This window comes from Dipodomys merriami, unplaced genomic scaffold, assembly GCF_024711535.1.
Source record: "Dipodomys merriami isolate MVZ:Mamm:240054 unplaced genomic scaffold, mDipMer1.0.p SCAF_28, whole genome shotgun sequence".
Lineage (NCBI taxonomy): Eukaryota > Metazoa > Chordata > Mammalia > Rodentia > Heteromyidae > Dipodomys > Dipodomys merriami.
This window is the reverse complement of record NW_027204270.1, coordinates 12,197,925-12,211,372: the sequence shown is the minus strand read 5'-3', so window position 1 is coordinate 12,211,372 and position 13,448 is coordinate 12,197,925. Positions and strand designations below refer to the sequence as shown.

Sequence of the window (13,448 nt, the reverse complement as noted above, 5' to 3'; positions counted from 1 at the left end):
ATAGTGAGGTTAGACAGTTGAGGTCAAGATTAGAAATGAGGAGCTGGGCTGGGCGCTGGTGGCTCACACCTGTAATCCTAGCTACTCAGGAGGCGGAGATCTGAGGATCACGGTTTAAAGCCAGCCCGGGCAGGAAAGACCGTGAGACTCCTATCTCCAATAAACCACCAGAGAACCGGAAGTGGCGCTGTAGCTCAAGTGGTAGAGCGCTTGCCTTGAGCTGAAGAGCTGAGGGACAGCGCCCAGGCCCAGAGTTCAAGCCCCACAACCGACCAAAAAATAAAATAAAATAAAAAAAGAAATGAGGAGCTGGGAAGGTGGCTCAGTGGTAGAGCGCTTGCCTTGCATGCATGAGGTCCTGGGTTCAATTTCTCAGCACCACATAAGAAAAAAGAAAAAAGCGGGAAGTGGCACTGTGGCTCAAGTGGAAGAGTGCTAGCCTTGAGCTGAAGAGCTGAGGGACAGCGCCCAGGCCCAGAGTTCAGGCCCCACAACCGGACCAAAAAAAAAAAAAAAAGAAAGAAAAGAGCCGGAAATGGTGCTGTGGCTCAAGTGGTAGAGCACTAGCCTTGAGCTGAAGAACCGAGGGGCAGCGCCTGAGTTCAGGCCCCACGACCGGACCCCCCCCCCCCCCAAAAAAAATTAGAAATGAGCTGGGCGCTGGTGGCTCACGCCTGTAATCCTAGCTACTCTGGAGGCTGAGATCTGAGGATCTCGGTGCAAAGCCAGCCTGGGCAGGAAAGTCCATGAGACTCTTATTTCCAATTAACACTCAGAAAATCGGAAGTGGCACAGTGGCTCAAGCCTTGTGCTGAAGAGCTGAGGGACAGCATTCAGGCCCAGAGTTCAAGCTCCATGACCGACCAAAAGAAAAATTAGGAGAAATGAGGGCTGGGAATTTGGCTTAGTGGTAGAGTGTTGCTAGCATGCATAAAGCCCTGGGTTCGATTCCTCAGTACCATATAAACAGAAAAAGCCAGAAGTGACACTGTGGCTCAAGTGGCAGAATGATTGCCTTGAGAAAAAAAGCTCAGGGACAGTGCTTAGGCCCTGAGTACAAGCCCCAGGACTACCCCCCCCCCAAAAAAAATAATAATAAAGTAGAAATGAGGCTGGAGAAGGTCAGGCCTCTGATACTGAAGGACTTAATCAGAGAAGTGACAGGATCTGATTGGTATTTGGTAAAAAAAAAAAATCACTTAGGATTTATTCAGGGTAGGAGTCAGAGATAAGAAACCAAAACAAGAGACCAAACTCCTACCATAGAAGGAGAGGGGATGTAGCTTAAGGTAAGGTGATAACATTTGGGCAGAGGAGGACTGAAGGTAGAGATTTAAAATAAATCTTGCTGGGGCCTGGGAAGGCGGCTCAGTGGTAGAGTGCTTGCCTTGCATGCATGAAGCCCTGGGTTCGATTCCTCAGCACCACATAAGCAGAAAAAGCTGGAAGTGACACTGTAGCACAAGTGGTAGAGCACTAGCCTTGAGCTGAAGAGCAGAGGGACAGCATCCTGGGCCAGAGTTCAGGCCCCACAACCAGCAAAGTCTTGCTGAGTGCTGGTGGCTCAGGGTGCCTGTAATCCTAACTATTCAGGAGGCTGAGATCTGAGGATTGTGGTTCAAAGCCAGCATTGAGACTCTGATCTCCAATTAAATACCAAAAAAGCCAGAATGGAGCTGTGGTTCAAATGGTAGGATGCTAGACTTGAGCACAGAAGCTTAGGGACCTAGCCCAGGCTCTGAGTTTAAGTCCTAGGACCAGCACAGAATAAAATCTTTAACAGAAGCAAGCCAAATGTGGTGGGGCACACCCATAATCCAGTCACTTGGGAGGCTAATGCAGGAGGATTGCAAATTTGAAGTCAGTCTGGGCTACACAATGAGAATCTGCCTCAAAAAGAAACTAAAGCCAAGTACCAGCTGCTCACATGTAGCTACTCAGGAGGCTGAGATCAGAGAACCATAGTTTTTTTTGTGTTTTGTTTTGTTTTGCCAGTCCTGGGCTTGAACTCAGGGCCTGGGCACTGTCCCTGAGCTTCTTTTTGTGTTTGTTGGGGGGGAGGGGGCGCAGGTATCGGGCTCAAACTCTGTGCCTGGGCGCTAGCTACCCCTGAGTTCTTCAGCTCAAGGTGAGCACTCTACCACTTGAGCCATAGTGCCACTTCTGTTTTTCTGGTGGTTAATCGGAGATAAGAATCTCATGGACTTTCCTGCCCTAGCTGGCTTTGAACCACAATCTTCAGATCTCAGTCTCTGAAGTAGCTAGGATTACAAATATGAGCCACCAGCGCCTGTCCCTAAGCTTGCTCAAGGCTAGCACTCTACCACTTGAGCCACAGTGCCACTTCTGGCTTTTTCTGTTTATGTGGTACTGAGGAATCAAACCCAGGGCTTCATGCATGCTAGACAAGCACTGTACTGCTAAGACATATTCCCAGGCTGAGATTTGTAGTTTGAAGCCAGGTTAGACAGAGAAGTCTAAGAGACACTATCTCTAGTTAACTACAAATACAAGGCTGGATGTAGGATATGGCTCAAGTGGTAGAATGCCAGATGAGCAAAAAAGCTGAACAAGAGTTTGAGCCCCCAGAATCTAAATGAAACCAATAATGCCAAGATGATAATGTAACTCCCCAGTAAAAGGAATTACTTTGAACTACCTGAACACAGTTCTCTGGCTACTGCCTCCACTGCTGGTATTGGCACTGCGAATGCCATTTGGAGGAAGCCTGAGCTTCATGAAGTGCTTCTTAAACCCCAGAGCTCTGGGTAGACTGGCCTGAGCTAGCTCTCCCAGCATATGCAATATTGTCTGTTCTTCACACTGCCAGAATATTCTTCTTCCTCCACACTCTACTTCTCTTTGAATACTCTTCCTTGGTTGGAAGCCAGCAAAAATTCTGTGAGGTCTTATTGTTCCTTAACCTTTATCAACCATGATTGTTTTCTCCTCTGAGATTGTTTGGCCCTTTTCCTTGCCTCCTTGATGATCTTTTCCACATTTTACCTTGTGCTTTATGGTACTCTGTATTCATGGTTGTGTCCTTGTCACCCTGTGAGCTCCTGGCTTAATAGGACTGTGTCTTGGGCACCTCCATAACCCCCAAGTCTTTTACATAGTACCCAAGGTTCTCTTAACCAAGGCTGGCATCTGCTTCTGCATGTAGTCTTCATCACAGCAGCCAGAGAAGAACTCTCTCAAGAATGTCTGGGATGGGCTGGGAAGGTGGCTCAGTGGTAGAGCGCTTGCCTTGCATGCATGAGGCCCTGGGTTCAATTCCTCAGCACCACATAAGAAAAAAGAAAAAAGCTGGAAGTGGCGCTGTGGCTCAAGTGGTAGAGCGGTAGCCTTGAGCTGAAGAGCTGAGGTACAGCGCCCAGGCCCAGAGTTCAGGCCCACGACTGGACCCAAAAAAAAGAAGAGCCTACAAAGATATTCTAGAATTTTCATTTATCATCTTTATTTATACAGTAGGCTTTTGTTGAGAGACCTTAGCAAACAACCTTTCTGAGCCTCAGCTAGGTAACACCTCCCTTGCAGCTCCATTCTGAGAGTCAAGTGAGGCAAGAGATGAAGGAGGTACTTATGTACAGGTAGGACATTTTTTTTTTAAGATGAAGACAGAGCAATTGAGGAATTTACAGACTGATTAGACAAGACCTGAACACAAGGTACCATAATACAAGGTCAGAAGTGGTAGAGTCATTAGTGTAAGATAACCTGCAGGTATCCTGTAAGAAAATGCTGTTGCCACTTGGTGTGGTAACACAGGCCTGCAGTCCCAGCTACTTGGATATAGGCAGAAGTGTTTCTTGAGCCTAGGATTTTGTAACCAGCCTGGGCAACCTTGGGAGCACCCTGTCTCAAAAATAAGACAAAATCCCCACCAAGGTTACTTGCTCATGGAATAAGTTTGGGAGGAGGGGGTCTGGTGAAAAGGCTCCGCAGGCCTGATAAACTGGCAGCAACGGAAAATAGTGAGGTCCAGCCAGGAGCAGCCACCTCCTCTCCTGGGAGCATGTGGTCAGTGATTGTGATTGGCTGGTTCACTTGTGCAGGAAACCCCAGGTTCCTAAGAAGAAAAAGCATGCTCTCTGCACTTAGGAGTTGATGGTGTGTCTGGGTCACATACACAAAGGAGTGCTGTTCAGCAATATTGCCACCCAGTGTTGGACTTGGTTTCAGGAGTCTTGGGGGCTCTTTGGCACCTTCAAGGACTTCTTTCCTAGAAGAAAGCAGACTATAGACCGTAATACCTGTTCTAGGCAGATGTAGTAAGTGGCTTATGAGTGTTCATAGGAGGACTGTCTATTGGCTGTCTCCATACTAGAAGCAGGTCTGGAACAGAATCCAGCAAAGTAGCTTAGGGGCCTGGGAGGGGGCCCTGGGAGACCATCAGGGACCTAGTGAACGGTGCCTGACAGAAACAGGACCTTCCCTGTAGCAGAGAGTAGACAATACAATGTAAAATTGCTGTTTCTGTCTGAGAGCCTGCTAATATGCTCGAGAGGATTTTGCATATATTATCTCTAATCCTTAAAACCACTCTTCAAGGTAGGCACAACCCCCACTTTACAGATGAAGAAATGAGGTTAGGAGAGGATTTTCTCAAAGCCACAAAGCTCATTGGGTGGGGAAATCAGAAGTCAGACTCACATTTGCCTGGTTTCCTTCCTACTGGAAGGCTGAGACAATTTTAAGGAATACAGATGCTTCCACACAAACCAAATCAAGATGGACCCACAGCTGTTTCTGCCTTGCCTGTACAACATGGGCACCACCTCTGGCATATCTGCCCAAAATTCCTTCCAGAGCTGGTACAAACTCTCCACTGTGCTACCTCACTTGGCCCCTAGTGCCCCACCCCCATCCCAGGTTCACCCACGCTTAATAAACAATTTTCCCACCCCAAACCCCACTTTTCTCTAGCAGAAAGCCCGAGACATGTATGCAAAGGAGCGGAAGAGGCACCAGCTGGAGAGGGACCAGGCTGCAGTGGCGGAGCAGCTGCTGCAAGAGGGGCTCCAAGCCAGTGGGGACGTCCAGCTCCGACGGACACGCTTGCGCAAACTCTCAGCCAGACGGGAAGAGCGAGTCCAAAGCTTCCTGCAGGCCTTGGAACGCAAAAGGGCTGACTGGCTGGCACATTTGGGCACTACATCAGCCTGAGTGAGGCTGGCCACCAGCCACTGTGCTCTGCCCTTTACCTCCAGGGCCCCATTCCCTTTTCTTGGTGAAAGGCACCTCCCTTCTGGTGATGAATTATGCTCTGCTCCTCTTGCTTGGCAGGAGAGCCCCCATGGCCACATGTGCTGGCAGTGGATACCTTTGGGTTGCCTGGGGCAGTAGTACTCCTGGGGAGGATTGAGGGTGATAGTATTCTACAAGGACACTAAACTCCACTTTTGTAACCAAAAGATTTGGAGAACAGAGGGCCCCAACTCATCTGGCTGCTTCCCCGTCTGCCTGTGCTCTTGGATGCACTTTGTTTCCATGAGTATGTCTTTCAACATGTAGAATTGCAGGGAAGAGGTCTTTCCCAACGCCTAGCCTTTTTCCCATCCATCTTCCCCACCAGACTTTCACAAAAGATTTGGCTCTACCTTGGATCTGCTGGTAAATAGCTAGTAGGCAGCCAGAATTATTTAGGCAAGGAAGAAAGGGGCGGGAGAGACAGAAAATTTGCCCATCTGCTGCTCCTCCCCTTGGCTCTCCACCTGGGATTTGCTATTGAGGCTCTACCCCCACCCACTATGCAGGACTGATTGCTCACTGAAAGGCTCAGCGCCCCCAATGGTGCACAGAAGCCAGGCGGGTGATTACAATCCAATTACCTATTGTCGACTCAGCCCACACAAGCTTTTCTCCCCCTCTTGCAGGGCTTGGGGCCAGGCACTGCTCCCAGGGAAACTAGCCCCCTCTGTGGCTACAGGGTAACAGAATGGCCTGTGGGCCCTGGTGAGTCTAATCCAACATTAACACAACAGGACTGAGCAGAACCAAGCGTTTCTCCCAACTGGCTCTGCCTGCTGACCCCTGCCTTCACCATCACAAACTCTTGAGTCCCACTTCCCAGTCTCAGAGGCCCTCTAAGTAGGCTCCAAGACCATTTATCCTGAGCATGGCAAACCTTGTTCCCACCTCTCTAGTGTTAAGGCTAAGGCTGCCCAGCAGGAAGAGGAGGGCAGGGTGAGGGCTGTGTCTTTCCCCTTACCTCCTCCTCAGAGTTGCTGGATTAGGACTTCTGAGGAGTTGTCTGCCTGGCAACTGTGCTTCAGGTGCCCCAGAGTAGCAAGTACCAGCCATACTGAATGTTACTTTCCAGTCTTCTCATTTTACTTTCTGCAAGCCATTTTCCCTGCACCTCCAGGAGAGAAGTGGGGTCTTGTAAGCAGTGTCGAGTACATCCTGTAGATCCCTAATTTTTCTGTACCCTGGTCCCATCCTGCCTTTCTGTACTTTGGATACCTCTTACTGGGGATGCCTTGGCCATCTCTGCTCCCAGAATCAAGTATAAATGCCTAACACTGCAATTGAAAAGCCAATCGATGCACCCTTTGGCAAGTCCCCCCCCTGCACACACACACCTGGCACTCCCCACTACCAGTCCCTGGCACAGAGCTCCCAGAGAGCAGGTGCTGTACAATTTCCAGCTTTACAATGGGGTTGTTGACAGCCTTAATTAGGGAGGCATGAATTATGTGGCTATAACGAAGAGCCCTACAATTAAGGCGGGAATGGAGGCAGCAAGCGGAATCTGCCCTGTGAGCATAGTGGCTTGGGTCCCGTCTCTTCTCACTTTCCCTGGTTGTTGGGATACAGTAGAGGTGATTAATGGAACAGGTCTCTGCGAAAGGTACACTGAAGGGTGGAGTAGGAAAGAGCTGCCTCTGGAGGCATCTTGGGGGTGGGAAAGATGCAAATTTGACTGCTGCCCAAAGCAAGAAGCAAAATATTTTGTTTTCTTTCTGCTGGCCTGATTTGTGCAAACTAGCCTCTCTCCCTTGCCTCAAAAAGTCAGGCGAGGCCATCTGTCCCCTCGCCTGAAAGCCAACCTCCACGCTTGAGGATATTTATTCTCATCTTGTGTTGTGGGTCTAAATAGATTTTTTTTAATTCTTAGATGTAAGACTTGTCTGCTAACTGCAACGGAAGTACGCCCTGCTTCGCTCCTGCCATTTCCTACCTTCCAGGACCCCTGACTTCGGGCTGAGGCACACCCGAAGAGCCCTTTTGCCATCACACCTGTTCCTCTACTTGTTTCCCAATCCCGCGGTGCTTTCCTCCACCCTCCATTTCCTCCCGCTGGTGAAAGGAAGCCAGCTTGACAGTGTGGAAGGAGGGATTTCACCAGCTGCGGCGTCGGCTGCGCCCGGGCTCGGTGGCCGCGTCGAGTGGGGGCAGCTGGACTAGATGTTCGGGGACTGGGAGTGCTGGGGGGGGGGGAGGGGAGTGCCCGAAGGCCGCGGGGCGACGGCGCTGCGTTCCCACTGGGTCCTAAGGGCCGGGCATGCAGAGACTTAAGGCTTGGAGCCGCCTGCCAGGCTTTGGGGGCTCGGTTACCATTTGGGGAGGCAGCTGAGCAGCGGGTGCTGAAAGGACAGCTCCTACCTGCCCTGCAGCACCCAAAATGCACCCCTGCTTGGACGGTCTCCCCCACCCCCCCTGCGCAGCCCACATCCCACCTGGAGTGAACGGCTTTCCAGGTGGGGCGCACCTAGGGCTTTCCCGAAGTGGGAGCTCGGAAGGATGCACGTCCGCCCGCGCCGGGCCGGCCTCCCCGCGCTTTTCCCGCTGGCGCCGCAGCCAGGGCCCCGCGGCGGCGCCTCCCGCCTCCCCAGCCCGCCCCGGGGGGCCCGCCGCGGGAGCAGGAAGGAAGGCTGCTGAGATGCGCCCCGAGTGTTGCACGGTTTGGAGAAGTGGGCAGCTCGTTGCTTAAGATGGAAGGAACTTGGTAGTTTGCAAAAGCCAGCTCTTGGCGGGAGCGGAACCCCGACTCGCGCGCCCCGCCTCATTGATCGCCCTCGCCGCGCGCCTCCCCCACCGCGCCCCCACCCCCTCGGCGCGCCGCCGTCTCTCGCGCCCTCCCCCCACACACCCCCCTCCTCACTCCCTCCAGAGGAGGTGAGTTTAAACCCCGCCCACGTGACCCCAGCTGGACCAATGAGCTGCAGCGGGAGGTGAAATCCGGTTCTAACCGGTCCGGGGCTCCCAGCGCTATAAAAACTTTATAAACCCCCCGGAGCCCGAGCAGTGTGAAGAAGAGGCGAGAACGACCCCCGGACCGAGCAGAGCCGCGCGTCGCTGCATCCTCGCCCAGCGCCTCCGTCCCGCCGCCACCATGCCCAAGAGAAAGGTACGTGGCGCGAGGGCCGCGGGCGCCGGCCGCAGCCGCCACCCTGCCTCCCGCCCGACCGGAGGCGCGGGAACCGGCGCTGGCCGAGGGGCCGCAGCCGCCAGGCGCGGGGCTCAGTCGAGGTCGGGGCCTCGGGCTAACCCTGCGCGGCGCCGCTGCCCCAGGCGCCAGAGGCCATATTGGAGGAGGCAGCGGCGGCGGGAGGAGCCATGTTGTTGGCTGTTTATCCTGCTCCCCGCGGGCTCCGAGCCCCCTCCCCCACCAGAATGTCGCCCTCCCCGCGGGCGGGCGTACGATTCAAACCCGAAAGGGCGGGAAGACGGCGTTCGGGGTTGGCGGGCGGGGGAACGCGCTGCCGCCAAAAAACCGCCGCCGCGAGGGGGCGGGGCCGCCGCCCGAGGCTCCGCCCCTGCCCGCCCACGTCCCCGGCGCGCAAGACGCGCGCTGCCGCCGCCCACGAGCTCCTCAGGCCGTGCGCCTCCCTTCTCCCGCCCTCGACGGCTGCCATGGCAACGGCGCCCGGCTCCGCCTCCGGAGGGGTTTGTTTGCACCAGCTGCAGCTGTTGCTCCTGCCTGGCGCGGTGGCGCGGCCCGGCTCCGGTTTTGCCCGAGAGTTTCCCCGCCGGGCCGAGGCCTCCGTACACGCCTTGGGCTGGAACGAGCAGTGGACGGCTTCCTGGAAACCGAGCCAGACATGTTCTGGGAAAGTTGTGGCACTTTTTCTTAGAATCCTGCGGAGGAAAATCAGTGAGGATTACTTCAGGAGCTACAGGGGTTTTTTCCTTTTTGTTTTTGTCTTGATGCCTTCTAGGCCGAAGGTGATGCTAAAGGAGATAAAGCAAAGGTGAAGGACGAGGTAAGTGTCCCTTACTTTTTCTTGGTGGTAAATCAACCACAACTCACCTCCCTCTCAGTTTGCCTAGAGTTGGGCTCCATTTCTGTAATGCAGAACAAAGTAACCTTCTGTTTTTATTTTAATAGCCACAGAGAAGATCCGCCAGGTTGTCTGCTGTAAGTGCAAAGTTTTCCCTATCTTATTCTTGAAACTATTGCTTCCAGAGAATTTTATTTTGGGTGATCTCCACCTCGGGGTATTGCACCTTGGGAGTTACTAGTTCTGAAATTCCAGTGGCTGTAGCTGAATTGGGAAACTAACATTCCAAAAGAAAACCAGCCATAAGAAATTCGGCAAGTAGGAGAACCCTCTCTATTCTTTGTACTGTGATTGAGTTGTTTTGTTTCTTTGCTCTATTGAACTAAAATACTCTCTTCTTCCCCTCTGCCTGCCAAATTAAGAAACCTGCTCCTCCAAAGCCAGAGCCCAAGCCTAAAAAAGCCCCTGCAAAGGTAAGTGAAACTCAGAGATAATAGTGCTAACGCTGGAATTGGTGATTTTCACAGAAAGAGAACTGTCCTTCACCACCTTAACCTAATTCAGCATAATGGTGACTCCATCAATGGATGTTGTAAGTTGTTTTGATAGCCTTATCCCTGCTATTCCTATTAGTTTTCTAGTCAAGAACTTTGTCAGTTTCTTGAAAATTGCTGGAGTGTTAAAACATTCAAGTATTTGCCCTGGCTTATTCTAAATGTGAGTTTTCGTATGCTGAAGACCACAGTAAATTAATGACTAGGCTTAGTTTGGATCATTTATTATAGGTGGGGGGAGTTGGCTTCAGTAAACAAGCCTACCTTTTACACCATACAGAACATTGCAGACTGTAATCTGGCCCATATGAATAAAGAGGAACAGTTCTCTTTCTCTTCTTTTTTAGAAGGGAGAGAAGGTACCCAAAGGGAAGAAGGGGAAAGCTGATGCAGGCAAGGATGGGAATAACCCTGCAGAAAATGGAGATGCCAAAACAGACCAGGTACAGTTGTTTCATTTTTTCAGTAGGTGTGCACATTGTAATCTATATCACTCAAATTTGTTGTGCTTTCCTGCTGACTGAAATCCTGGATTCTTAAGATCTGTTCCATTATCAAAAGACACTGTTGTCCTGAGATCCTACTAAAGCTTCACTACACCATTTCCCCTCCCCCCCCCCTTTTTTTTTTTTGTCTTATGGTGCTGATCCTGGGACTTGAACTCAAGGCCTGAGCACTGTCTGAGCGCTGTCCCTGAGCTTTTGTGGTCAAGGCTAGCAGCCTGCCACTTCCAGCCACAGCTCTGCTGTGGTGGTGGTTAATTGAAGATAGGACACTCACAGACTTTCCTGCCCAGGTTGTCTTTGCATTATGTTTCTCGATAGGACACTCACAGACTTTCCTGCCCAGGTTGTCTTTGCATTATGTTTCTCGGGTATCAGTCTCCTGAATAGTTAGGATTTCAGGATTAAGCAGTTGTCAACCAGCTCACAATATATATGTTGCATACTTACAGGTACACCAGTCCTGGGGTTTGAATTCAGGGTCAAGGCACTGTCCCTTAGCTTTTTGAACCATACCTCTGCTTCAGCTTTTTGCTGATTAATTAGAAATAAGAGTCTCAAGAAGTATTGAACTTCCTCTAGGACAAAATCTGAACAGACACTATACATCTAATGCCTTATTAATCTTTTTATTTCAGGCACAGAAAGCTGAAGGTGCTGGAGATGCCAAGTGAAGTGTGTGCATTTTTGATAGCTGTGTACTTCTGGTGACTGTACAGTTTGAAATACTATTTTTTATCAAGTTTTATAAAAATGCAAAATTTTGTTTTACTTTTTTTTTTAAAGCTATGTTGTTAGCACACAGAACACTTGTTTTGGAGAAAGGAGCATCTGTCACTAATAGAATGTCTCCAAAGCTGGATAGATACAGGGAAAACACCTTTCCCTGCTAGTTTTGAGAGACTTCTTGTTGGCTCCCAGGAGGAGGAATTCCCTCATGTTGACACACAGCCTTCTTGGTACAAACACCTTGCGATGTGGGAAAACTCAAAATAACTTTTGTCCTCCTCCTCCATCATCAGCATAGACTTAACTCCCTTAAAACCAGAGGCCAGTCGGGACCTTGACCCTCCCTGCCCCTCCCAATTGGTTTTTCCAATGTGCCAGGCAATCTGGACTTGACAGTGACATCATTGAGATGGTGTTCCTTAAAAGAGCAGTAGTTTCCTTTTCTAAATCGTGGATTTTCAGATTGATAATTCTGCCATTTTCACTTCCTGAAAGTCAGGGTCGGCTTGTGAAAAGTTGTTAAACAACATGTTTAATGTGAAATGTCAACCCTCACTCTAAACTTTCCCTATTCAGAGCTTCAAATGAAGACGTCATTGGGTTTTATAATGGCTTTCTGATTTTGATAGTCCATCCAAGAAGGGAGTTTGAAAGTTGTTGTATACTGTTTAAAAACAAAAAAAGATTGTCTGCCCATGTCCTGCCTGAAATACCATGATTGTTTATGAAAAGTATCTTTAATAAAGCTGGATACAGTTTGGCTTGGAATGCTGCTTGTGATCTTTTCAGATCATTGGGAGCCTGGCTTCTCAGGTCTCTTAAATTACATTTCTGGTTTTTTTTGGAGGGGAGGGAGTATTTTTTTGTTTTTCAACATAAAGGTTACATTTGTAGTCAAAACTCATTGATCTTTATCTCAGGGTTACTGGGGGGGTGTTTGGAGGGGGAGATGGTTTGTGTGTGCATGTGTAGGGCTTGAACTGAAGGCTTGGGCACTGTCCCTGAGTTTTTGGCTCCAGGCTAGTGTTCTACCACTTGAACAACACCACCACTTCCAGCCTTTTTTGCGTAGTTTATTGGAGATAAGTCTTATGGACTTTACTGCTTGGGCTGGCTTTGAACTGTGTTCCTCAGATCTTAGCCTAAGTAGCTAGGATTACAGGCATGAGCCACCAGTGCCAGGCTTTCAGGATACTTTTACTTTGACAGTTTTGGTAGATCTAAGTTGTCCTAGAGGCTGACAAGGGATATGTCTACTTAACTAGTAACCTTTAAAATTAGAAAATCTATTGTAGTCTTTGTCAGATGTCCCTGGGTCTGGCCTTATGTAAGGCAGGTAATACTATTCTTGGGGTTTTGTTTGTTTGTTTGTTTGTCGATTGTGGGCCTGAACTCTGGGCCTGGGCACTGTCCCTCAGCTCTTCAACTCAAGGCTAGCGCTCTACCACTTGAGCCACAGCGCCATTTCCGGCTTTTTCTGCTTATGTGGTGCTGAAGAATCGAACCCAGAGCCTAATGCATGCAAGGCAAGCACTCTACCACTGAGCCACCTTCCCAGCCCAACACTATTCTTAAGGAGGTCTGTAACACATTAGTGAGGACTTTGTAGAGGACAAGTCTTGCAGATTGGATGCTGGTGGCTCCCGCCTGTAATGCTAGCTACTCAGGGATGGGAAGGTGGCTCAGTGGTAGAGCACTTGCCTTGCATGCCTGAGGCCCTGGGTTCCATTCCCCAGCACCACATAAGCAAAAAGAAAAAAGCCAGAAGTGGCGCTGTGGCTCAAGTGGTAGAGCGCTAGCCTTGAGCTGAATAGCTGAGGGACAGCACCCAGGCCCAGAGTTCAAGCCGGCCCCACTACCGAGCCCCCCCCCCAAAAAAAAAAAATGCTAGATACTCTGGAGGCTGAGATCTGAGGATCGAAGTTCAAAGTCAGCTCAGGCAGGAAAGGCAGTGAGACTCATCTCCAGTTAACCACCTAAAAGCCGGCAGTAGAGCTGTGGCTCAAAGAAGAAATCTTACAAGTGTTGAAATTGTTCATGGATAAAGAAACTGAAGCAGTGAAAACCTAGAACTAACTTAGGGTAAAAGATCTCAGACTTGTTTGGGGACACCCTTGGATAAAATTACCATTTGGAGCTGGGAATGTGGCTTAGTGGTAGAGTGCTTGCCTAGCATGCATGAAGCCCTGGGTTTGATACCTCAGTACCACATAAAAGGCCAGAAGTGGTGTGCTAGCTTTAAGCAAAAGAAGCTCAGGGACAGTGCCCAGACCCTGAGTTCAAGCACTAGAACTGAAAGGGAAAAAAAAGCAACTAAGCTGGGCACTGGTGGCTTATGCCTCAATCTTACTCAGGAGGCTGAGATCTGAAGATTGTCGTTGAGAGCAAGCCAGAGCAGAAAAGTGTGAGACTTTTATTTCCAATTAACCACC

The 13,448-nt window shown here is 50.1% G+C and overlaps 2 protein-coding genes across 3 annotated transcripts in view; both read left to right on the top strand.

Annotated features, from left to right (window-relative positions):
* The window catches only part of Dhdds (dehydrodolichyl diphosphate synthase subunit), a 34,001-nt gene extending 26,879 nt beyond the window's left edge, over window positions 1-7,122 (top strand). The window contains exon 9 of one of the 2 annotated variants that reach the window (XM_070037559.1): window positions 4,933-7,122. In XM_070037559.1, coding sequence (XP_069893660.1) covers window positions 4,933-5,169 — 237 coding nt within the window. In that variant the 3' untranslated portion in view covers window positions 5,170-7,122. Of the gene's footprint in view, window positions 1-4,929 lie in introns of both variants that reach the window. The other variant, XM_070037558.1, reaches the window with a different exon arrangement.
* A 1,037-nt stretch (window positions 7,123-8,159) lies between these two features.
* On the top strand, window positions 8,160-11,784 carry Hmgn2 (high mobility group nucleosomal binding domain 2). Its single transcript, XM_070037557.1, has 6 exons — window positions 8,160-8,356; window positions 9,168-9,212; window positions 9,338-9,367; window positions 9,653-9,703; window positions 10,132-10,227; window positions 10,926-11,784. Exons 1-6 carry the CDS (start codon window positions 8,342-8,344, stop codon window positions 10,959-10,961), a joined length of 273 nt encoding a protein of 90 aa, XP_069893658.1. The 5' UTR covers window positions 8,160-8,341; the 3' UTR covers window positions 10,962-11,784.
* The last annotated feature ends 1,664 nt before the right edge of the window (window positions 11,785-13,448 follow it).